Source organism: Oncorhynchus mykiss, chromosome 16 (genome assembly GCF_013265735.2).
Source record: "Oncorhynchus mykiss isolate Arlee chromosome 16, USDA_OmykA_1.1, whole genome shotgun sequence".
Lineage (NCBI taxonomy): Eukaryota > Metazoa > Chordata > Actinopteri > Salmoniformes > Salmonidae > Oncorhynchus > Oncorhynchus mykiss.
In genome coordinates, this window is record NC_048580.1 from 60,597,723 (window position 1) to 60,624,414 (window position 26,692).

General features: G+C 41.2%; 1 protein-coding gene across 3 annotated transcripts in view; it reads left to right on the forward strand.

The window, feature by feature from the left end:
• LOC110492468 (solute carrier family 12 member 5) overlaps window positions 1-26,692 on the forward strand; it is a 114,420-nt gene that overhangs the window by 81,497 nt on the left and 6,231 nt on the right. Inside the window, exons 11-26 of one of the 3 annotated variants that reach the window (XM_021566815.2) lie at window positions 2,812-2,869; window positions 3,140-3,314; window positions 3,873-3,991; window positions 4,107-4,205; window positions 4,586-4,705; window positions 10,735-10,839; window positions 11,090-11,258; window positions 11,355-11,550; window positions 11,661-11,830; window positions 11,919-12,050; window positions 12,176-12,283; window positions 12,838-12,960; window positions 13,930-14,096; window positions 14,703-14,717; window positions 14,815-14,948; window positions 15,142-16,729. In XM_021566815.2, the coding sequence (XP_021422490.1) occupies window positions 2,812-2,869; window positions 3,140-3,314; window positions 3,873-3,991; window positions 4,107-4,205; window positions 4,586-4,705; window positions 10,735-10,839; window positions 11,090-11,258; window positions 11,355-11,550; window positions 11,661-11,830; window positions 11,919-12,050; window positions 12,176-12,283; window positions 12,838-12,960; window positions 13,930-14,096; window positions 14,703-14,717; window positions 14,815-14,948; window positions 15,142-15,233 (1,982 nt within the window). In that variant the 3' untranslated portion in view covers window positions 15,234-16,729. Of the gene's footprint in view, window positions 1-2,811; window positions 2,870-3,139; window positions 3,315-3,872; window positions 3,992-4,106; window positions 4,206-4,585; window positions 4,706-10,734; window positions 10,840-11,089; window positions 11,259-11,354; window positions 11,551-11,660; window positions 11,831-11,918; window positions 12,051-12,175; window positions 12,284-12,837; window positions 12,961-13,929; window positions 14,097-14,702; window positions 14,718-14,814; window positions 14,949-15,141; window positions 16,730-26,692 lie in introns of those variants that run through there. The other 2 variants (XM_036947476.1, XM_036947475.1) reach the window with 2 other exon arrangements.

A 26,692-nucleotide genomic window follows, 5' to 3' on the forward strand; every position in this document is an offset into this window, starting at 1 on the left:
TTTACTACAGTAAATACTGCCAGTCTTACTGGAGCAGTCCATGGTTTTTTTTAACTTCTCAGGGACTAATGACGAAAATACACTGGAATGTTCCATATAATATGGGTGACGTTTGAATAGACAATATGAAGCATTTGATTCTTAATTTAGTTTCAGGTTTTGTAAATGCTTGGGGGACAGTTTGTACTAAAGCCTGTAGGTACAGTGTATTTATTTTTTTATTGATTAAGGATCTCTTTCAGCTGTTGCCAAGGCAGCAGATACTCTTCCTGGGGTCCAGCAACATTACGGCAGATATATACAATTAAAAATACATTTCATAACACTTTTCACAACGCATTAAGTGTGCCCCCAGGTCACTACTCCACTACCACATATCTACAATACAAAATCCATTGTGTGTAGAGTGCGTGTGTTAGCATGTGTATGTGTATGCTTGTGTCTGTGCCTGTGTGTGTGTCTCTTCACAGTCCCCGCTGTTCCAAAAGTGTTTTTTTTATATATCTGATTCTACTGCTTGGATCAGTTACCTGATGTGGAATAGAGTTCCATGTAGTCATGGCTCTATGTAGTACTGTGAGCCTCCTATAGTCTTTCCTGGACTCGGGGATTGGGAAGAGACCTCTTGTGGCATGTCTTGTGGGGTATGCATGGGTGTCCGAGCTGTGTGTTAGTAGTTTAAACAGACCTCTTGTGGCATGTCTTGTGGGGTATGCATGGGTGTCTGAGCTGTGTGTTAGTAGTTTAGACAGACCTCTGGTGACATGTCTTGTGGGGTATGCATGGGTGTCCGAGCTGTGTGTTAGTAGTTTAGACAGACCTCTGGTGACATGTCTTGTGGGGTATGCATGGGTGTCTGAGCTGTGTGTTAGTAGTTTAGACAGACCTCTGGTGACATGTCTTGTGGGGTATGCATGGGTGTCTGAGCTGTGTGTTAGTAGTTTAGACAGACCTCTGGTGACATGTCTTGTGGGGTATGCATGGGTGTCCGAGCTGTGTGTTAGTAGTTTAGACAGACCTCTGGTGACATGTCTTGTGGGGTATGCATGGGTGTCTGAGCTGTGTGCTTGTAGTTTGAACAGACAGCTCGGTGTATTCAGCATAGCAATACTTCTTACAAAAACAAGTAGTGGTGAAGTGAACCTCTCCTCCACTTTGAGCCATGAGAGATTGACATGCATATTATTAATGTTAGCTCTCTGTGTACATTTAAAGGCCAGCCGTGATGCCTTATTCTGAGCCAATTGTAATTTTCCTAAATCCTTCTTTGTGGCACCTGACCACACGACTGGACAGTAGTCCAGGTGCGACAAAACTAGAGCCTGTAGGGCCTGCCTTGTTGATAGTGCTGTTAAGAAGGCAGAGCAGCGCTTTATTATGGACAGACTTCTCCCCATCTTAGCTACTGTTGAATAAACATTTTTTGACTATGACAGTTTAAAATCCAGGGTTCTTCAAGCAGTTTAGTCACCTCAACTTGCTTAATTTCCACACTATTCATTATAAGATTTATTTTAGGTTTAGGGTTTAGTGAATTATTTGTCCAAAATACAACACTTGTTGATTTTGAAATATTTAGGACTAACTTATTTCTTGCCACCCATTCTGAAACTGACTGCAGCTCTTTGTTAAGTGTTGCAGTAATTTCACTCGCTGTAGTAGCTGACATGTATAGTGTTGAGTTTCACTCGCTGTAGTAGCTGACATGTGTAGCATTGAGTTTCTCTCGCTGTAGTAGCTGACATGTATAGCATTGAGTCATCTGCATACAAAGGACACACTGGTTTTACTCAAAGCAAGTTGCATGTCATTAGTAAAGATTGAAAAAAGTAAGAGGCCTAGAAAGCTGCCCTGGGGAATTCCTGATTCTAACTGGATAATGTTGGAGAGACTTCCATTAAAGAACACCCTCTGTGTTCTGTTAGACAAGTAACTCTTTATCCACAATATAGCAGGGGGTGTAAAGCCATATCACATACATATTTACAGCAGCAGACTATGATCAATAATGTCAAAAGCCGCATTGAAGTCTAACAAAATAGCTCCCACAATCTTGTTATCAACAATTTCTCTCAGCCAATCATCAGTAATTTGTGCCCCTGCATGTTGAATGTCTTTCCCTATAAGTGTGCTAAAAGTCTGTCTGGTCAAACACATTTTTTTCCAAAGGTTTACCTAGATTGTAGGCTTAGATTGAAGATATGGCAAATAGGAGTAATAATATCATCCGCTGTCATTTTCCATCCAAGTTGTCAGACCCAGGTGGCTTGACAACAACAAAAAACCTAGTCTTCCAAATTACAGTTCTTGTCTTTCATAATTTTGTCATGGATGTATAGTGTCAGAGTTTTATTGCTGGCATGGCATGCCTAAGTTTGCTAACCTTTCCAATGAAAAGGTTTTATGATGAAGGAGCCATCTGATTCAATAAATGATGGAGCTGAGTTTGCCTTTTGCCCAGAATTTCAGAACTATCGTTCTTCATATAATTTATCTTTGTTTCATAGTGTAGTTTCTTGTTTTTTTTATTCAGTTTATTCACATCATTTCTCAATTTGCAGTATGTTTTTGTGCAGACACTTATTTGCCATTCCTTTTGCCTCATCCCTCTCAACCATACAATTTTTCCATTCCTTATCAATCCACAGGGATTTAACAGTTGTTACAGACGTTTTCTTAACGGGTGCATGCTTATTAGTAACTGGAATAAGCAATTTCATAAATGGGTCAAGTGCAGCGTATTGTTGCTCTTCATTGTGTAATGTGTGTATTGTGAGGTCTGTGTGTGTGTTCCTTCACTGCTCCTCCCAGACATGTCTGCCGTGGTCCTGTTTGGGGCCTGCATTGAAGGGGTGGTCCTGAGGGACAAGTGAGTTATTTGTATTCCACTCTACATCCACTTCCTGTATTACTATAGCTAGCATCGTTGCCTCGTGAGTCTTGCCCATCTCAAAATCAATACTCTCCCACTAATTGTCCATGTAATCAGATGCAACACATAGAATAACAAATAATACTTTAAGGACTTGATTGAGAATGTGTGCACTGAATTGATACTGCAATGGACAGTGGACGAGGGTAGCTGTTATGACAAAAACGAATTGAATAAGGCAACTTAGATCTGTCTCTCTGACTTCAGGTTTGGTGAGGGGGTGGATGGTAACCTTGTAATTGGTACCCTGGCATGGCCTTCACCATGGGTGATCGTGATTGGCTCCTTCTTCTCCACCTGTGGGGCAGGGCTTCAGAGTTTGACTGGAGCGCCACGCCTCCTGCAGGCCATCTCCCGCGATAGCGTAATCCCTTTCCTTAAAGTGAGTGAACACACACACACACACACACACACACACATACATACATACATACATACATACACTAGCACTATTTACTTCGTGGAGTGGTCAATCAGCGGACATTAGTAATTTTCTGTATATGTTATACTGCATATTATTACCAGAACCACTATTTCTACTCTTCTAATACCATCGAGACAATTTCTCTGTTTGTTCAGAGAAATGTAGATCCACTCTACTCAAATAGCCCTCAAGTGTGTCGGGGCTAGCAGTGATTACTAATTCATGGTCCTACTATAGTCCAGGCTCAGGTTGAGTTGCTGTGACAGGAGCCGTCTGTCACCCCCACTGATTAAATTAGGAAAAGTTTCCCAGACTGAGCAGACATGTCTAACGTGTGATATAGGGACGATAGTGATTAATCATGCTGCAGCAAGGACCAGTGTGACCTGAATGAGAGGACGAGAGGGGCTGAAACTCTTGCAGTCCACTCAACTTAATACTACAATGTGCCGTGCTATAGATTCAGGTGTGGGTGTTAATAGTTCATTGTACCTCACTGTTGTGCGTTGTCTGTAGGTTTTTGGGCATGGCAAGGCCAACGGAGAGCCTACCTGGGCCCTACTCCTCACAGCCAGTATCTGTGAGATAGGCATCATCATCGCCTCTCTGGACGCTGTTGCCCCCATCCTCTCCATGTAAGACAACCACATGTCTAATATATACTCTGCTTCTCCTGAACACACTATGGAGATGGTTATGTCTTGGTAGCAAGTATAGCTGTTCTGAGTTCTTCTTTCTCTCTCTGTGTAGGTTCTTCTTGATGTGCTACATGTTTGTCAACCTGGCCTGTGCCCTGCAAACTCTGCTGAGAACCCCCAACTGGAGGCCTCGCTTCAAGTTCTACCACTGGTTGGTTAAACAACTCAACATTAGCAGACATAGCTCTAGATCTTAGCCATGGGATCATCGCCAAAGAGCGCTGCTTAGCTAATATTCTCAGGTGTGAAACAGTCTACTACAGCATTTGTGTTTTGCACTGGATATCAAGCCAGACCAGGTAGGTTCCTGTTAGGAAGCAGTTATTTACCTGAGTAGTCTGCCAGAGACACTGTGGGAATCTGGAGCCTGGCTTAGCCTATAATGATCCTCTACTGGCTTGAATGTAACAACAGCAGACAGAGAGACAAGATATCCTGTCTCCAATCTGTGGCCATTATTATAATCAGTGACTGGTTTGACTATCGCAGCAACAGACTGAGGATATAACTTCCTGTCCCTCTCCCCAACAGGGCTCTCTCCTTCTTGGGCATGAGCTTGTGTCTGTCGCTCATGTTTATCTGTTCCTGGTACTACGCCATTGTTGCCATGGTGATTGCTACCTGCATCTACAAATACATTGAGTTCGCTGGGTGAGTGAGCTTCCAACTTTGGACTACAAAGCAAAGAAAAATCGCAACTAAGAAATTATATATAATAGTCAAAATAAAGAAAAACCCTGGAATGAGTAAGTGTGTCTAAACTTTTGACTGGTACTGTATGTATATTTTTATTTATTTAACCTTGAGATTAAAAATCAATTTCACAAGAGAGCCCTGTACATATTACAATAAAAACAGAATACTCATATATGTGTATAAAACTATATAATTCAGCACACAATAACAAAATAACAAAACTCAGATTTTCCCAAATCTGTGGAGACTGAAGGGATCGCTAATATTATCCATTCCTGAGAACAGGTTTGGTAACTTATGATTCTTAACTTAATTAATGAATTTACATATGAGGGGAGTTTCTGTAAGATTGCTTTGTAAATAAATCAAAGAGAATGCAGCTCTCTTCTTACGGACAGAGGTCCATCACATTTTTATACAGACGACAATGATGAGTCCTAAAATTGTCCCCTGTGATAAAACGTATTGCGGAATGGTACAAAGGTTGCCGCATGCATGTAAACAATTTCACCAAAATCCAATACATGGAGAAGCGTTGTTTGAACAATTGTTCTCCTGTTTTCAATATAGAGGCATGATTTATTTCGATATGAACAGACAATCTTGAATCTTAGCTTCTTAGACATATTTTCTATATGAGTTACGAAGGACAACTTGTCATCAATCCAGACACCCAGGTACGTATTGAGAAACAAGTTCAATTTGGGCTCCATTTGCTCAACTGAGGTAGAGTATCTCATGATAAGCTGTAGACCATACTATCTACCTAGAGAGTTTTCATCTGTATTTTTGGTAGCTGTCTACATACCACCACAGATCGATGCTGGCACTAAAACCGCACTCAATGAGCTGTCTACCGCCATAAGCAAACAGGAAAACACTCATCCAGAGGCGGTGCTCTTAGTGGCCGGGGACTTTAATGCAGGGAAATTTAAATCAGTTTTACCTAATTTTCTATCAGCATGTTAAATGTGCAACCAGAGGGAAAAAAATTCTAGACCACCTTTACTCAACACATAGAGACGAGTACAAAGCTCGCCCTCCATTTGGCAAATCTAACCATAATTCTATCCTCCTGATTCCTGCTTACAAGCAAAAATTAATGCAGGAAGCACCAGTGACTCGGCCTATAAAAAAGTGGTCAGATGAAGCAGATGCTAAACTACAGGACTGTTTTGCTAGCACAGAATGGAATATGTTCCGAGATTCTTCAAATGACATTGAAGAGTACAGCACATCAGTCACTGGCTTTATCAATAAGTACATCGAGGACGTCGTCCCTACAGTGACTGTACATACATACCCCAACCAGAAGCCATGATTTACAGGCAACATTTGCACTGAGCTAAAGCTGCTGCTGCTGCTGCTTTCAAGGAATGGGACTCTAACCCAGAAGCTTATAAGAAATCCCACTTTGCCATCAGATGAACCATCAAACAAGCAAAGCTTCATTACAGGACTAAGATCGAATCGCACTACACCAACTCCGACGATCGTTGGATGTGGCAGGGCTTGCAAACTATTACAGACTACAAAGGGAAACACAGCCAAGAGCTTCCCAGTAACATGAGCCTACAAGGCAAGCTAAATAACTTATATGCTCACTTCAAGGCAAGTAACATTGAAACATGCATGAGAGCATCAGCTGTTTTCCCGATGACTGTGTGATCACGCTCTCCGGAGCCGATGTAAGTAAGACCTTAAAACAGGTCACAACGCCACAGGGCCAGGCGGATTAGCAGGACGTGTACTCCGAGCATGCGCTGACCAACTGGCAAGTGTCTTCACTGACATTTTCAACCTCTCCCTGTCTGAGTCTGCAATACCAACATGTTTAAAGCAGACCACCATAGTCCTTGTGCCCAAGAACACTACGGTAACCTGCCTAAATGACTACCAACCCGTAGCACTCACGTATGTAGCCATGAAATGCTTTGAAAGGCTCATATCAACACCGTTATCCCAGAAACCCTAGACCCACTCCAATTTGCATACCACACAAACAGATCCACAGATGATGCAATCTCTATTGCACTCCACACTGCCCTTTCACACCTGGACAAAAGGCACACCTGTGTGAGAATGTTATTCATTGAATACAGCTCAGCGTTCAAACACCATAGTGCCCTCAAAGCTCATCACTAAGCTAAGGACCCTGGGACTGAACACCTCCCTCTGCAACTGGATCCTGGACTCCCTGACGAGTGTTAAGGGTAGGTAACATCACATCCGCCACGCTGATCTTCAACACAGGGGCCCCTCAGGGGTGCGTGCTCAGTCTCCTCCTGTACTCCCTGTTCACTCATGACTGCACGGCCAGGCACGACTCCAACACCATCATTAAGTTTACTGATGACATAATAGTGGTAAGCTTGATAACCGACAATGATGAGACAGCCTATAGGGAGGAGGTCAGAGACCTGACCGTGTGGTGCAAGGACAACAACGTCTCCCTCAACATGATCAAGACAAAGGAGATGATTGTGGACTACAGGAAAAGGAGGACCAAGCATGCCCCCATTCTCATCGATGGGGCTGTAGTGGAGCAGGTTAAGAGCTTCAATTTCCTTGGCATCCACATCATCAAGAAACTAACATGGTCCAAGCACACCAAGACATTTGTGAAGAGGGCACAACAGAACCTATTTCCTCTCAGGAGACTGAAAAGATTTGGCATGGGTCCTCAGATCCTCAAAAGTCTTTACAGCTGCACTATCGAGAGCATCCTGACGGGTTGCATCACTGCCTGGTATGGCAACTGCTCGGCTTCCGACCGCAAGGCACTACAGGGGGTAGTGCGTACGGCCCAGTACATCACAGGGACCAAGCTTCCTGCCATCCAGGACCTCTATACCAGGCAGTGTCAGAGGAAGGCCCTAAAAATTGTCAAAGACTCCAGCCACCCTAGTCATAGACTGTTCTCTCTGTTACCGCACGGCATGCGTTACCGGAGTGCCAAGTCTAGGTCCACGAGGCTTCTAAACAACTTCTACCCCCAAGCCATAAGACTCCTGAACAGCTAATCAAATGGCTACCCAGACTATTTGCACCCCCCCCCCCTCCCCACGCTACTGCTACTCACTGTTATCTATGCATAGTAACTTTAATAACTCTACCTACATGTACATATTACCTCGGCACCAGGGCCCTCGCACATTGCCTCTGTACAGGTACCCCATTTATATAGCCCCGCTGTTGTTATTTAATGCTGCTCTTTAATTATTTGTTATTCTTATCTCTCTTATTTTCTTAAAGCTGCATTGTTGGTTAAGGGCTTGTGAAGTAAGCATTTCACTGTAACGTCTACACCGGTTGTATTTGACGCATGTGACAAGTAAAATTGATTTAATTTAAGATCTGTAAGTGATTTCTGAATTCATGCTGAAGTTCACGAATGGCCTGCTGCACCGAGGTGGCACAGGAATACAAAACTGTGTCATCTGCATAGAGATGAATGTTACAAGTATTAACAGTGTTTCCTATGTCATGAATGTACAAGGTGAACAACAGTACTAATAAATCAAACCCTGAGGAACACCTTTTTGAATCTCAAGGAATTCAGATTTAACCCCATCTGTGAAGATGACCTGAGTTCTGTCACTAAGATAATTCTGAAACCTTAAACGGGCTGTATATCCCAGGCCTATTTTTGATAACTTCTTCAGCAAAACAGAATGATTAACAGTGTCGAACGCCTTTGACAGGTCAATAAACAAAGCAGCGCAGCTCTTTTTAGCACCCAAGGTATTGACAAGATCATTAACAACTAGCATTGTTGCTGTGGTAATATTATGCCCAGGCCTAAACCCTGATTGGTTTATATTAAAAATACAATTATCAGGTAAAAAGGAATGAAGTTGTACATTAACCAAGGATTCAGGAATCTTCACTAAAGAAGGTCGTCTTGAAATGGTGCGATAGTTGTCAAGAACCTTTGTATCCCTCCTAATGTAGTGGCAGCACATGTGGATTTCCATGGTTTGGGAATACTTCCTGATAACAATGTTAATTCAAATGTGTGCTACAGAGCCAGCAATAAAGGGAGCTGCACACTTAAGCAGACCAGGCTGCAAATGATCAGCCCCTGTGGATTTATTTTGTCTAATGTTAGCAAAGCATCCAGGACCTCTTTATCGGTGAATTTCCAAAAAGAAAACTCCTGACCAGCATTTTCAGTCAATATATTTTCACCATCAACAAACTATTATTTTCAAGAGCTGGCTTTGAAATACATTCAAATACATAGCCTGCAGAGATAAAATGGCGATTAAAATTAAATCTAAATTGATTTATTGGGGGAGAGAAGAGGAGACACAACCCTTCAGTGACATAACAACTTTCCAGAATGTAGCTGGTTTCCCTGTACATTCAGATAGTGTATTAACATAATAATCCGATTTTGCTTTTTTAACTATTTTTATACACACCGATTTCTCAATCGCCTGAAAGACTGCCAGTCTGGGCCCGAGTCTGTGAATCTAGCTTTCGCCCAGGCAGCATCTCTGTTGTGTATGACTTCAGATAGCTCAGGACTGAACCAAGGGCAAGACCTATTTTTTAATTCTCAGTTTTTTAAAGGGAGCATGTTTATCTGCAATACAGTTGAAAACATTTGAGAAGGGATTCAGAGCCAACTCTGGGTCAGGTCATGCAATACAATCAAAGTCACCAAAATAAAGATCACAAAAAAAGGCCTGTTCATTAAAAAAAAATGTATTCCTCTATGGATCTAGTCATCCGTATATCTTTGACACATACAATGGGACAGTGGTCACTAATATCCAAAGAAAATACCCCACTCCAAGCATATTACTCTGGAGTATTTGTAAATATGACGTCAATCAAAGTTCGTAGGGTCCTTTAAGTTTGGACGAGTAGGCTTTGTCATCAGCTGGCACAAATTTAGATTTAGTACAAAAATAATTTAAACAGTCAGTCAGCATCCTGCATTCCCCATGCAAGATTAAAATCTCCTGCGATCAACACCTCTGGGGTTATAAATATTGCAATTAAATCAGTGAGTTCCTTTAGTACACACTTCTTGGTGGAGGGTGGACAATAGGTTCACATAACTGTTATTTTTTGGTTTAAACCCAACTAAAGACTTAAAGCCAAAAATTCAAATTGTTAAGGACTGGTGGTAGCCTTTAACAGAGACAAAGAAAGAAGATTATTTGTGTAAATTGCAACACCACCACCTTGGCCTTTCCTATCAGCCCTAAACACATTTTAACCAGAGTTTTATCAGTTAACCAAGTTTCAGATCAAATAAAAATATCAGGGTCTGCCTGAGAGGTCCACATCCTGACATGATCCATTTTAGGTAATAAACTATGCATGTTAAGTTGTTAAAATGTCAAGCCTTTTCTGCATTTAAAATCACAGAGTTTCAATACAAGTCAGATTACTTTGAGATTTCAGAGCAACAGGAGACTCAAAGATTGGATTATACGTATTAGGAAAAGAAAAGAAAGTAGGAATAGCAGTTACATTTGTCCGGTTAGCACCATTTGGCATGTCACCACTTTCAGACACAACATGTGGAACTCTCACAGTGACCAAAGAGGAGATGGTAAAAACTGACTTACATGTAATGCTAATATTGTCCTCATATATATATATATATATATATTACAATACACACACAGTACCAGTCGAAAGTATTTATTTTTACTATTTTCGACATTGTAAAATAATAGTGAAAAAAAAGTGTGAAACAAATCAAAATATATTTTATATTTGAGATTCTTCAAAGTAGCCACCCTTTGCCTTTATGACAGCTTTCCACACTCTTGGCATTAAAAAATATATGTGAATGAAATATAAATCAAACTGGAGATTTTGAAATACAATGGTTAAACACTGTTGGGATGTTCTCATGTTCACACTCACAGGCTATTAAACACACATACTAAGCATCAGTGAACATTTCAGTTCATTGATTGTTAATTGGCTCTAACTCTCTGCTCGGTGTTGTGTGACAGGGCAGAGAAGGAGTGGGGAGATGGTATACGTGGCATCTCACTCAGCGCTGCTCGCTTCGCCCTCATGAGGCTGGAGGAGGGACCGCCTCACACCAAGAACTGGAGGTCAGTGAGTCACAGAGAGGGGTACTCACAACTACAAGATACACTTCCATTATTGCACAAGCTTTAGTCATCATCTATACCATACTGAACTCAAGGGAAATGTATTTGATTATATTGAGATTTGATATGGATATTTGATATTCATGAATAATAATAAAAAATACATTATCTATGGTATTTCTGCCGGTTTCCAGCTTTAGTCTCTCTGTAAATCTGAATGTGACTGATGGTTGATATTCTTGCTGGTTAGGCCTCAGATTATGGTTCTGGTGAGCATGGATTCAGAACAGAATGTGGAGCAGCCCCGTCTGCTGTCCCTGACCAATCAGCTGAAAGCAGGAAAAGGTCTTACCATCGTGGGTACCTCAGTGGTGGGCACCTTCCTCAACAACCATGCAGAGGCCCAGAAGGCAGATCAGGTTTGTACTGTCTGAGAGACACACACACAGAAACAGTGATGAATCATTTATGAATCATTTATAACACCCTGGTCTCTCTTCCACTGTGTGCTCCAGTCTCTGAGGAAGCTGATGGAGACAGAGAAGGTGAAGGGTTTCTCCCAGGTGGTGATCTCCTCCAACCTGAGGGATGGGACCTCCCACCTGATCCAGGTCGGGGGGCTGGGAGGCCTGAAGCACAACACTGTGCTGGTCAGCTGGCCACGCACCTGGAAACAGGCAGAGGACAACCTGCGCTTCAGGAACTTCATCGGTGAGTTAGAGGTGGTCAGATGACAGGTTTTTCACTATGCTAAGAATGCTTTGGGAAGGTTTTGTGTGTTATCATCATCATATCCTAACTCATGTTCAACACCTCTGCAGAGGTGGTTAGGGAGACGACTGCAGCAAGCATGGCTCTGCTGGTCCCTAAAAACATCGCTGCCTACCCGTCGAACGGAGAACGCTTCACTGAAGGCCACATTGACGTGTGGTGGATCGTCCATGATGGAGGCATGCTGATGCTGCTGCCCTTCCTTCTCCGCCAGCACAAGGTGGGATCCCATTTTGGGGATTTGGAGAGAACATGTTTTTCAGTGTTTGTTATTCAGCAATCAGCCATAGACTTTCTTGTGTTGACAGGTTTGGAGGAAGTGTAAGATGCGCATTTTCACCGTGGCCCAAATGGACGACAACAGCATCCAGATGAAGAAAGACCTGATCACCTTCCTGTATCACCTGCGTATCGATGCCGAGGTCGAGGTGGTGGAAATGGTGAGAGACAAAACCATGTTAAATGTTTTTAACATATGCTCCGTAAGGTGATGTATTGGTGAGAGCAATGGCAGTTCAGTCAAATAATGTGCATTGATACAGTATGTTTTAACACCCATTTTTAGCATGACAGTGACATCTCAGCCTATACATATGAGAAGACCCTGGTGATGGAGCAGCGCTCCCAGATCCTCAAACAGATGCACCTCACCAAAAATGAGATGGAGAGAGAAGTAAGCCCTGACACCTCCCTCCTCTAATGTATAACTCATAGTTCACCTCTACCTTGTTATTTGTATTCAGCCAGCCATCATCACTCACTGATTTTGAAATGCAGGCAACAGGGGAAGGCAGCAGGGGAATGATTATAATTACTGAGCTAGGTTTAAAATGCAATCTCTGTGTCTGCACTTGCCCTGGACTGATCTATCTCATTAATCAAGAAAGCAGACTGAACAATATTAACATCAGATAAGATAAAGTGTGAGGACTTACAGAACAACCTGTGTGCTCTAACAATGACTATTCCACTTCAAAAACAAGTATTCATTCTATAATGTCATGCATGTAAAAATAAAAAAAATACAGAAAAACACATGCTACAGAACATAAGCATCAAATCTGGCTTTGCGTTGAGCTATCCACCCCTCCAGTTATAATCTGTCAAGTATTGACACATTGCTTCTCTGTGATTTGTTGTACCAGTAACTTACATATCTCAACTCAAAGTCTCATGTTTGAACTCTTTGTCTTTCTTTAAAACCTCTTGCTGCTTTGATTTTCACAGATCCAGAGCATCACTGATTCATCCCGTGGTTCTATCCGTCGTAAGAACCCGTCTAACTTGCAGTCTCAGCAGAGCAGTGAGGAGCCGGCAGGAGTCAGCGTGGAGGAGAAACCAGAGGAGGAGGTACAGAAGTGTCCTCATACCTAACTCTCTGATCAACCTTTGTACTATGTGTAAAGGATGCCACACTGCTTGCTTAACGAGCACCGATTCTTCCTGATTTGGCTCACACCGAGGCTCCAACCAAGGACCTGTGCCTTGCTAGCGCACGTGACCGCCCTCCTAAAGCATCTTACCAGTCAGCGTCATGTGAAAAGCTAGCTATTCTCTGGCATAAGTGGGGACACTTCAGGCTGAGGAGTAAGTTTCACACATTCCCACGTGCTACATTCACCCCTAGAACTTACTCAACATTGATCCCAGTGTTGAGCTGAGCGCAACTGTAGATCCGAGTCACTAGGCACCACTGTAAAGGACACCACGCTGCTTGCTTAGCTAGTACCACATCCTACTGATTCAACTCACACCGAGCCTCAAACCCAGGACCTGTGCCTTGCTTGCAGACGTGACCACCCCTCCTAAAGCGTCTTACCAGTCAGCACCACATGAAAAGCTAGCTATTCTCTGGCATAATTGGGGACACTTCAGGCTGAGGAGTAAGTTTCACACATCCCCATGTGCTACTCTATCTGTCCTTCATTCTGCTGTATTTAAATGGTTCTATTTTTCACCATCTCTCTCATCCGCTGCATTTTTTTCTTTGTTCTGTCTATCCTCTGTCAACTCTAGGCCTACTGCCTTACCTCATCCTCTGTCAAAATGGCAATTCTCTCACTTTGACATTGTTCTCTGGCGTGTAGCATTTTAAGGGGACCTTTTCCTCTACAGCATAAAGAAGGGATATGACAGAACGGCATCTTACCTAGTTTCTTTGTTACAGTGCCCCAATTGTGCTTTCAACTCACCGCCCAGTGGTGGTCTGGTGTTTTTATTGCGTCACCCCAACTGACAGATCTCTTTCTTTCCTTCACCCTGTCACGTTGTTGTGTGGTGTCCCTCTCTTAGTCTGTGGCTGTCTCCCGCCCTAAACAGGTGCAGCTGATCCACAATAAGAACCCCACGTCCCCCACCACGCCCGCAGGGAGCGCTGCCACCCCCGGGTCGGAGGTGCAGATGACCTGGACAGACAAGGCTGAGACCCAGGCTGCAGCAGGCCACCCAGAGCAGGGCGGGGTCAAAGACATCTTCAACATGAAGCCGTGAGTCTGCTGTCACTTTCACTTTCAATCACGTGTCCGAAGGCTTGTGTGGACTACTCTCTTAGGGAAAAAAGGTGCTATCTAGAACCTTTAAAGGTTCTTCGGCTGTCCCCATAGGAGAGCCCTTTGAATAACCACTTTTGGTTTCAGATAGAACCCTTTTGGTTCCATGTAGAACCATCTCTTTCAACAGAGGGTTGGTTCTACATGGAACCCAAAAGTGTTCTACCTGGAACCAAAAAGGGTTTTATCTGGAACCAACGAGGGTTCTCCTTTGGGGACAGCCGAAGAATGCTTTTGGAACCCTTTTTTCTGGGAGTGTATTCCTAAACCGTGTTAAATGCGGAAGAGACATTTCAGTTGAATGCAGTCAGTTGTACAGCTGACTAGGTATCCCCCTTTCCCTTTAAAGTAAATAGAAAATAAGGTCAAAGTATTTATAGGTTGTTACTGTTGGGGGGTGGCAGTTGTTTATAAGCTAGTTTCAGAAGTAATACCACAAAGGTTTGAAAGGCTTTGAGTGTCATCCGCACAACACAACTTCTCAATGTAAGTTCAGTGTCGTAAAGATCTCTGCATTGTCATTCTCTTCTTAACATGCTGCAGGGAGTGGGAGAGCCTGTAAGTATTATATTAGCATGATGTTTAAATGTTTTCCATGCTTGTTGTGAAATAGCAGTAATGATGCAACATGCATTCTGTAACCTACTCCCGTCAGGAACCAGTCCAACGTGAGGCGCATGCACACAGCGCTGAGGCTCAATGAGGTCATCATGAAGAAGTCCAAGGAGGCCAAGCTAGTGCTGCTCAACATGCCTGGACCACCCAAGAACCGCATGGGAGAGGAAAACTGTATCCTATCATATCTTTGTCATAGATATGTTATATTATAGACTTCTCTATTTTATAATACTATAACAATACGTAGCTTCTACTGTCATAAATGTAAGTGAAACCAAAGGGCTCAACAGGATAGCTAGCATGAATAGGCTACAAAAGCCAGATGTGAAAACTTGCTTATTCCTTAACTCTAATCCTTTCTCAGATATGGAGTTCCTGGAAGTCCTCACCGAGGGTCTCAACCGGGTCCTCCTAGTACGTGGTGGTGGACGCGAGGTCATCACCATCTACTCCTGAGAGACCTCAAATCAAATCCACACCCCTTCACCTTGCATCTTAATGGTTTATGGCCCCTGCTTCCACGCCCCCTGCATCTTTACTTCAGTCACATCCCTCACATCCCACCAACACCCCTCCCCCCACACACACATACCCATATACACATAAACCCGTCCCAAAACATATCAGCTCACTTTGCACTACGTAGTTAGTACCCCCCCCCCCCCCCCCCCCAAAGGCACCAGCTCAATTCTCCTTTACTCTCAATCACCTCTACCAGCATAATGTCTGCTCATCTCATCATCTAGAAAGCTGTGGAATCAAACCTGTTTAGGTTCTTCAATGGCTATCAGATCACTAGATGTCAAATGGCACATGAGTTTCTTCTTATACAGAGGAGTGGACATATTCAAAAGACAAATTATTCCCCAAACTAGAGGTCAGATGTTTTTGTTGTGTTTGTCCTTGTGTTTTATTTTATCTGTCTGTCAATCTTGTTGCTTTTCTTCTTATTTTTGTAGGGATGTGGGTTACTTGCAAGAGAAGGATGGATATATTCTCATTGCTGGTCTATTTCATGTTTTACTTTTTTTTTTAAATGTATGCATTAATTTATTTAGAGAATACAGTATGTTTTTTTGTTGTGCATTTGGTTGTTTTATGTTATGTACGATACGATGTGTTGAAATCATTGAGGGAGGAGGGTGGGTCGAGAATTCATCAGTCATCAGCAACATGTCTTCCTATGGATTGTTACCTTGAGGACACCTGAGCAGCAGTGAAGTATATTACAGTCGGAAGGAAGGAGAGAGGAACAGCGTTCATACCAGTCAGTTCACAGGCGGTATTTGAAATGTGCTTAATGAATTGAATACATTTAATTTGTCATTGAATTGACTCAATTATGATGGAGTTGGTGTTGATCACAACCCTGGCTTTTTATACTGTGATACTGTGAAGAAAACAGTACAATGAGATATTTGAAGTTGCTAAGAGACACATCATGACCTCAACCTTTGACCCCCCCCCCCCCCCCCCCCCCTCAAAAAAAAGCTGATTACTGTAAATAGTGTCCTTTGTCCAATCATTTAATATATATTACTACTAGCTATACCTAGAGTGCTGACAAGACTTTTAGGTGGCATAAACTATTGTTATACCAGTGATAGGACTGTAAGAAGAAACCGTGAAAAATGTATTGATATAACGTAGATAGTAATTGCAAGAAACTACTGTGTTATCATCTAAAACAACATTATATTTGTTTAATACTATCATACCAAATGGCAAACATTTCAATATTTTACCATGTAGTAGTTTACATTAGAAAATGTGAATTGCTAATTTAGAGACACTCAAACTATGTTTGTGATATATTTTTAGTAAATACATATTTTTCTTCATCATGATTTGGTTTACACTAATTCCAGTCTAGAAATGTGAATTCTATAATTCTTGCCAAATACAAACATACAAATTGTGCCATATGAAAATAAATACCTTTTTGATACAAACCTCTTTGTAGTACCAAGGCAAAACTGTGTATCGAATTGACTATGTGTAAGGTGGAATTTAGCAGTGAAATTACAACTGGTTTGAATGGATAGTTTTGAACCCAGCATTACTGCGAATCTTCACAACTTTGTACTAGAATGGGAAGAAACATCATTTATTTTCAATGTGGCACAGCTATTTATTTGCTAAATATAATATTACTGTCAATTCCTAAGTTCTGCATATTTACAAGGTCATGTCTAAAGCATCAACCCTGAACTAATACATGAATCATTAATTATTTTTGTAAACAAATATTATATGGAAATAGATACATATGTGTACATACAGACCTCATATTTGCAAGTATTTCACATATTAGTTTCTGTGCCGTGGAGGGCACTGTTTACCATGTGGTAGAAACATATTATATAAAGTCTTATCTATATAAATAACTCAATTATTTTTTGTATTATATTGTTTTCAAAAGAAAATTGTTGAATTTTATTTATTGAATAGTTTATGTAAAAACTGGATATTTTGTGTGATGTGCACTGTATTTATGTGAAGGATATCGTTTATCTAACATATTAGGACATTATAGAGGTTCTAACATTTCAAAAGCTGCTATACTGATCCATGTGTAAATATTGAACCAAAAACATATGGGGGAGTAGAAAGGGCATACAGGGTTGGGGTGACTTGAATAGCAAGGCAGCTAGTCAGTGGTTTTCAACACTGTCCTTGAGGTTCAACAGTCAGCTACGTTTTGCTCCAACAAATCACATAGTCAATAGAGTTGTTAACTGACTATTGATGTTGACATGACGCTGTTTTTGTGATAAAAAAATATATATACAAAGGGATTCACAGCTGACATTAGTCAACCAACATCTCTACTGAGCATTATTTAGTTGGAGCAAATGCAGCCTACTTGAGGACCAACATTGACGAATATTGCTCAATTAAGTTAAGTTTAGATTGAAGACCTGAAACAATCATTTGAACTAGATATCTAAGGGCAGTTCTGAGGGCAGATAAAAAATATATAGAGTTTATTTGAGATATAAAATATTCAGGTGTTTCCCAAATAGATTTTAAAATATGCTGAAGTCAATGAGGGGACTGACCTTTTTAGGTGTTTGACTGGTCCCTTGGATCCCAGTAAGACACGCCAGTACGTTTTGTTGACAGCTCTTAGCTGGGAAAGAGGTGATTAGGTCTGGGGTCTTTTCTAGAAGTTAGTGGTAAATAGTTAACCTCACTCAGCACACTTACTAAGTGTCACACAAATACTACCTACAATCAAAATAATATCATCTTGGAAATATTTAGCTATACAGTATATATAAATATCTAACTATTTAAATAAAATCTAAAATACTATAATGTATATACAGTAACTCAAAATATTAATATGATTAAAAATAATGTATTATATCCCTGTTTGCATGGTGTTTGTAACAGTAGTTTCATATGGTTTTCTTACGTTTTATTCTCGCTGAAATCTTATTTGGATTGAGTAATGCATAAAGTAAATTGTCCAAAGAGTATCTTTTGAACTCAAAATATGTCATTGTTTAGTCTCGGAAAACCCAGACACAGCTGGAACATTGTTTACAACCCGCCTGGCTAGGGAGACTAGTAATTGATTCAATATGTTTGGCCTCAGTCATCAATTAACTACAGAAAACTTTAAAAGATATGGCGATTTGGAATATGAATTTTTGTGTCAACTGGGTATCTATGCATTTCAAATCTACTGTAAAACTAAAACATAAGGCATTTCTTGGACATATATTTTGTCAGAATATGTGCAAAGTTCAGCTGTGTCCATCGCCATATCAACAGTTTGACATGGGTGAAAGATGTTATCCGGGCTTGGGAGTACACTGCTGAGCCTATTGTTGTTGCATGAAGCTGAAGTTTCAAATGCTGCAATCTTCGGAATCAAGTAGATTCATAGCTTTTTTGTGTGTGGAGTTATTGAGTACATGAGATGACGAGTGTTGGAGCCATCGAACTATAGAACTAGAATATCTATGTTTTGGAAAATGGCTGTGTGTTGGCACATGGATGTCCGTTGTGCAGATCATCTGTATGTTTGGCTACAGTATGGTTCTTAGATATGTGGTTTCTATAGACACATAAAATCCTCCCTTATAACCAACCAACCTACTGATTCACCAGCAGTTTGACTGTGGTAGTTATTAATATTACAACAAAACCAGGGCTTCCACCTTTGGCAGAGGTCAGAGAGACCTTTACAGTATGGTATTATATTCACATGTTTGATGACTCCATCTTTAGAAGGGGGAAGGATGTCAGTGACAGAATTGTTGCAGTAAAACTACCATCCTTCAGGTGTTTCCCAAGTATCATGTCCCAAATATCAGGGCTGTCAGAGTTAACTTGAGTTAACTTTTTGTAATTGTAGTGTACTAATTAATTGCATTGTCTGGAAATGTTCAAAATACCTAATATATAGCTAAAAAACAAGTTGACAAGTTGACAAACAAGTTGACATTGACGATAAAGAAAATGTGCTTTAACAATGTACCTAATTTTGCTTACCATTAGTTTGGACAAAATCAAGGTGTCAATATTATTGTAATGCTTTTTCTGTACAAAAGAAATCTTAAATTACTGCTCAATTTGAGTTAATTCTGAATTTGAGATTAATCACAGCAAATCCTGCAATTTAATTCGATGAAATGTTCTTAATTGTTTGACAGCCCTAGAAATATTCACTGAGTGTACAAAACATTAGAAACACCTTCGTATTATTGAGTTGCACCCCCTTTTGCCCTCAGAAAAGCCTACATTCTTCGAAGCATGGACTACAAGGTGTTGAAGCATTCCACAGGGATGCTGAACCAAGTTGAGTCCAATGCTTCCCACAGTTGTGTCAAGTTGGTTGGATGTCCTTGGGTGGTGAACCATTCTTGATACACATGGAAAACTGTTGAGCGTGAAAAACCCAGCGTTGCAGTTCTTGACACACTGAAACCTGTGCCCCTGGCACCTAGTATACCCTGTTCAAAGTCACTTAAATATTTTGTCTTGACCATTCATCCTCTGAATGGCACACATACACAATCCATGTCTCAATTGTCTCAAGGCTTAAAAATCTTTCTTTAACCTGTCTCCTCCCCTTCATCTACACTGATTGAAGTGGATTTAACGTGACATCAATAAGAGATCATATCTTTCACCTGGTCAGTCTGTCATGGAAAGAGCAATGTTTTGTACACTCAGTGTACATTAGAAACCTTCTCTTGAGTAAAACAAGATGTCAGATAATCTAAATCTTTTAACAAACAGGGTGTGATAAGGGCTCTCAAATCCATGTATCCTTACCCTGTTACATTGGACCTTTACTTGCGCAGACTACATTGAAGTTATGAAAGTGTTCATCTGGAATGCACTTCTGTTTACAACCCTGTAAAAGAACCTGAATAAACTCAGCCAATTTCTTTAGACCATTGATTTATTCATTTAGAATCCAACATGTTATATTGCTGAGAGGCTATTTGTGTCAGTCCAAAGCAGGGACAGGCTTTTCACTGTGATAGTTCTAGCGCATATGTGCACAATTGTGAATAATTGTGATTGGTTTAATGCATGCACGTAATGTAGTGTGTTTCTGCAATTTAATATTCCGCATTTTTATATTTATTTAAATGTATTTATTTTACAATTTAGGTAAAGCATTTGTGGCCACAAAAAGTAAATCACAGTGGTAATATAACTGCAATGGTCTTACTGTGCACATTTGCTCAATAATTCTTGATACATGTTGATTTAGATTGAAAATGAATAATTATGTAATTATTTAACTGAAACACTGAGTTTGCCCCCAATACAAGTATGTCAGCGGCTTCCAGTGTAATCACAAGTCACAGGGGAAATACAACTCTAATCAATCATAACCCTTGTGAAGAGTTATTCAGTCCAAGGAAATCTAGACACATCATTCTATTCGTAGAACCTTCCTCTACATCTGTGTCTCAAATGACACCCTTTATTTGCAATGTTGGGCACTTTTGGACTTGGTCAAAATCTGTGCACTATATGGATGAATTTGAAGAAGAAAAAAACTGCCATTTTATGTACAAGCTCCAACTGCTGCATTGCACTTCCACCCATATTCTTCTAAAATACCAATTGTTTTTCATACAGACCTATTCTTGATTAAGCAAGGAACTGTTTTGCTGATTTAACTGATGACAATGCATAGTGTGAGGGGGATTTTGTAGCTTTTACTGAGAATGGACTACTGTGTGTTCTCTATTCTGGTTTCCTAAGACTTTAGAACCTAGTATATGCATGTAGATGTGCCGTTTTCATGACAGTAAAGTAAACCTCAACACATTGTATTAATGTTGAATAAGCCTCCTTTTTTTTTTAGAAGGTTGAATTGTTGTGCAACCCTCATGATTCCTTCATCATCTCAAGAAGTGTGAGCACTTAACGCAAGCAGGAGAAAAAAAACTAAAGCTAGTGTTTCTAAATCGTCACGTATGATACTGTATTTATACTGGGTCCATAAGAGCATTGTAATGCATTTTTAAATGTAGACCTTTATGTAGATCTATGAATAGCTATCTTGATTAGTAATTGTTTTGTGTTCACAATTTTATGTTCCCTCTCCTAAGGAACAAGGAGTGATGATGTAGAAAAAAATGTAGTGGCGTGTTCAGTTATGTCAGTGTCTGCTGAGTGTGTGTGTATGTGTATGCATGTGTTTGTTTGAGAGAGGACATTGTATTTAATGAAAAGATGAAGAATAAAGATGGGACATCTGTAAATAAAACAGTAATTATCAAAGTAGAGCTTAGATGTTTAATTTGTGTGTCAATGCAAGTTTAATATTTTACAGATATAGAACTATGTATTCTCTATTGTGTTCAATAATGATATATAAACAGTTGTTTTACTGTGTTGTTTTACCATGTCAAAGGCGTATACATCAATGGCTAATGGTTTCCTCAAACCATTTTATAGATTTGTCTGCACAAAATGCAATAAACTGAAGTCATTTTATTACAACTTTGCTTGCAGGTGTATTCTTTGTTTATAGCCAAACTATTGAGGGTCTTACTAAACAGTTCAAAGCATATTAAATGCTTAAAAACACTCATGAACTTCTTTGGTCCAGTGACATTTTCTAGACAGGGAAATACTTTGGGAGTGAAACAGTACTTTTATATGTGAGGGGGGCAGGAGACCATTCCAGTCAGCTTGAGTCGTCGCTACAGACCCGGGTTCGATTCCAGACTGTGTTGCAGCCCGCCGCGACCGGGAGACACATGAGGCAATGCACAATTGGCCCAGCGTCGCCCGGGTTAGGGGAGGGTTTGGTTGGCCGGGATGACCTTGTCCCATTGTGTTCTAGCGACTCCTGTGGCGGGCCGGGCGCATGCACACTAACACGGTCACCAGTTGTACAGTGTTTCCTCCGACACATTGGTGCGGCTGGCTTCCAGGTTAAGCGAGCAGTGTGGCTTGGTAAGGTCATGTTTCAGAGGACGCATGGCTCTCGACCTTCACCTCTCCAGAGTCCGTACGGGAGTTGCAGGGTTGGGACAAGACTGCAACTACCAATTGGAAATCACGAAAAAGGAGGTAAGCCATTTTTTAAAATATATGATACATTGTTAGAGGTAAAAATATGTATATAATACATTGTTATAGATTAAATGTTTACCATAGAGCGGTTTGAAAAAATTGTGAAATACCATATGCAGGTTAGGCAGACACATCCCAATGCACTATTTAAACTCACTGTTGTGACAAGTGTTCTTATCTCACCAAGCAAAGCTCCAAAGATTGTAGGCATATTTTTCTTATGGACAAAGTGCACCAGAAGACCTTGTTTTTCATATGACACTTGCGTCATACGTCTTACTCAGTCATACAATAGCCACAGTATGAGTCATAATACCCATAAAACCTAGCGATCAAACAGGGAAATGGTTCCAATCATTTTCCCACCATTCATTTTTCACAGGGGATTTTAAAAGCACGTGTAGGCTTACCCTGGCGGGACGTTTTGATAAGTGTAAATCTCTTGGACAAGGTGAATATTATCAATACAGTCGGCTGTATTTACCCCCCCTAAATTAAATGCAAATTAGCTTTTAATGTGGCGATCATAAAGAACTATAAATGCCACGATGATCTGGATGAGACTGCCAAAGCGAGGCAAAGGTAAGAATCTCTGGATTGATTATCTGATGTAGTAATGAATAAATTGGCAATATTTATTTCAATGTAAAATTCTGTGAACTGTCTTGTACAAGTTTAAAATTGATTCAGCAAAGGTGTCTGCTAGAGACGACGTGCAGGAGCTTGCAGGGATTTGTAATTTTGCATGATGTCAACTTGTAACGGTTGTCGTTGGTGGAAGAAGGAGAGGACCAAGGTGCAGCGTGGTATGTGTTCATGATCTTTTAATTACACTGAACACTAGAACAAAACAGAACAAACAAAACAGTCCTGTCTGGTACAGAGACAGAGACAGAAAACTACCCACAACTCAAGGGTGAAAACAGGCTGCCTAAGTATGGTTCTCAGAGACAATGATTGACAGCTGCATCTGATTGGGAACCATACCAGGCCAAACACATAGAAATACAAACAGAACAGCATAGAATGCCCACCCCAACTCACGCCCTGACCAACCTAAAACAGAGATATTAAAAAAGGAACTAAGGTCAGGAAGTGACAGTACACCCCCCCCCCCCCCCAAAGGTGCGGACTCCAGCCGCAAAACCTAAACCCATAGGGGAGGGTCTGGGCGGGCATCTGTCCGCGGTGGCGGCTCTGGCGTGGGACTCCACCTTAGTCTAGGCCCACCTTAGTCTAGGCGCCTTTGGAGCGGCGACCCTCGCCGCTGACCCCGGACTGGGTACCCTTTCAGCGGGCTCCGAATAGACGGGCAACTCTGGCAGATCCGGACTGGAGGGAGACTCTGGCAGATCCGGACTGGAGGGAGACTCTGGCAGATCCGGACTGGAGGGAGACTCTGGCAGATCCGGACTGGAGGGAGACTCTGGCAGATCCGGACTGGAGGGAGACTCTGGCAGATCCGGACTGGAGGGAGACAGGAGACTTGGTTCTTAGAACAGGCACAGTACTCACCAGGCTGGAGAGATCTACTGGAGGCCTGGTCCTTGGAAGAGGCACAGGATAAACCGGTCCATGGAGGAGCACTGGAGGTCTCGAACTAAGGGCCTGAACAACCCGTCCTGGCTGGAGGTTTAGCCCAGCACATCTCCCAGTGTGGCCCCCCCCCCAATACATTTTTGGCGCTGCCTCTCGGGCTTCCTTGCCAGCCGTGTTCCCTCGTACTGCTGGTTCACCTCTCCTGGCTGCCTCCACCTGTTCCCATGGGAGGCGATCCCTTCCAGCCAAGATCTCCTCCCATGTGTAGGATCCCTTCCCGTCCAGAATGTCCTCCCATGTCCATTCCTCCTTACCACACTGCTTGGTCCTTTTGCGGTGGGTAGTTCTGTAACGGTTGTCGTTGGTGGAAGAAGGAGAGGACCAAGGTGCAGCGTGGTACGTGTTCATGATCTTTTAATTACACTGAACACTAGAACAAAACGGCACAAACGGAACAGTCCTGTCTGGTACAGAGACAGAAAACAACTACCCACAACTCAAGGGCGAAAACAGGCTGCCTAAGTATGGTTCTCAATCAGAGACAACGATTGACAGCTGCCTCTGATTGGGAACCATACCAGGCCAAACACATGAAATACAAACATAGAACAAAACATAGAATTCCCACCCCAACTCACGCCCTGACCAAGCTAAAATAGAGACATAAAAAAGGAACTAAGGTCAGGACGTGACACTACTTTTATGCCAAATATAATTTTTAGAATCTGAGAGGAAATAGAGCCGACTATATTGATAAAAGTCACATTGTCTGAGAGATATTTACATGGTTATCAAAACGTCACACTAGTGTAGTCCTACACAAAACATAGCCCTTATTTTAAGTGTTTCTAAAAAATGTATGGTGAAAAAAAGAATTGGAACAGTTCCCTGTTTGATCAATAGGTTTTATGGGTATTATGATACGTCCACTGTGGGGCTCTATAGCATACAAATTGGATGACAATTTATCATATATCTCGGAGGATGTATAGTATTATACATCTTTCTCTGAGAACAGGTTGCTTGTTGCGCTGTAACAACAAAGGAGAATTACGGGGAGAATTAACATTGGCGGTTAGGGAAACTAACGACAAAGGTTAGGATAATTTTACGTAACTGGTTAGGAGAACTAAAACAATGGTTGTAATAAAAAATGTGTGAATTTACAAAGCAGGTTAGATGTATTGGGTTAAGTTTAGAATAAAAGTTAGCTAAAATTCTACAGTTATGCCGACATGACTCAAACGCACAACCTTTGGATTGCTAGACAGTCACGGATTACACCCATCCATCCTCCTAGACCAACCTCCCTACTTTCATTGCTGTCTAAATCTTGGAGGTGCTCAAAAATACATACATGTTTCGTATGGCTCTGGCCAGGCTGTTATTTATGGAAGTATTTTGAAGTCTGGCAAAAAAAATGCACTTTATTTTGTATTGATTTTTTACATATATCAATACGTTTTAATAGCTTTGAATGTTTAAGTTATTTTCAAATGTTAATAGTATATTTGACAAATCCTAGGGTTTTTTTTGTGCAACTCATAAAGTAAATTAACTTAGTTCGTACTACATTAATTTCATCTTGCTTTTCAATTTAATGCATGGAAAAGATTGTGTAAGAACATTCAGGTAACCTTAGCGGAATTAGCTAATTATCAAGGTCAATGTTTTTATATCAAAAGTAACTAAATTACTTTTACTCCGAGTACTTAGACTGCTCGAGTGGCGCAGCAGTCTAAGACACTACATCGCAGTGCTAGAGGCATTACTACAGACACCTTGGTTCAAATCCAGGCTGTATCACAACCAGCTGTGATTGGGAGTCCCATAGGGCGGCGCACAATTAGCCCAGTGTTCTCTGGTTTTGGCCGGTGTATAAAGGAAAAATACACACATATTACTCAAGTGAAAAAAAATGTAATTATAGTAACTAAAGAAAAGGACTAGGGTGGACAGTATCTTAAGCTAGGTTAAGGAGTGATATTGTCACTAGGGTGCATCTGTAAGAACGGTTTCCAGTTCAGAGTAGTTATTAACTAGAAAAGGACACAGGAGCACATTGAGGGGTAGGATGGAGATATGGTATTGCTTGTAAGGCAGGTAGGTATGATAGGTAAGGTTCTGAAATCATGTTGTGGTTTTGGAGGACACTAAAGGGTAGATACAACACAGACATGATTAACCAGTGTCATAACTAATAACATAATATAAAGTAGCCTATACAATATCAAGCTAGTATAAACTAGGATATTGAACATGCAGTACTAGACATCCCTACTCCATTGAAGTTAACATTTTTAAGGGTAAAGTAAGACTTAAGGTTAGATCATGGTTATGGTAGGGTAAGAGTAGGGGTTAAGGTTAGGGTTTTAGGGTAGGGGAGACCCAAGGATCCTGGACAGCACTGATCGTCAGATCACACCCAAAAAAGGAAAAGAAAAAGGACTTGGGCCGCCCCATGCCACCACAAACACTGAACAACACTGAGGAAAGAACAACCTGCCTTTATACAACGATTGTCTATTATATTGACAAGATAGTCAAGTGACAGCTCTAACAATGGAAATAGATGTCTTTGGGTCTCAAAGATGGAAGGCAGGCGGGGAGGAGGTGAGGTGAGATCAGGTGGGAACATTCTAGCCAAGGAGAGGGTCGATGTGAGTTTTAACAGGCCATAGAGATAGATAGAGGCCTCATCTTTGCATCTGTGCCATTATAGTATATGACACAGCATGGGCAGTGACATTGAGGCTATCTCCATTTTAAATGTTCCTTTTCTTCATTGGCTAATTGCACCCAACTCATAGGAA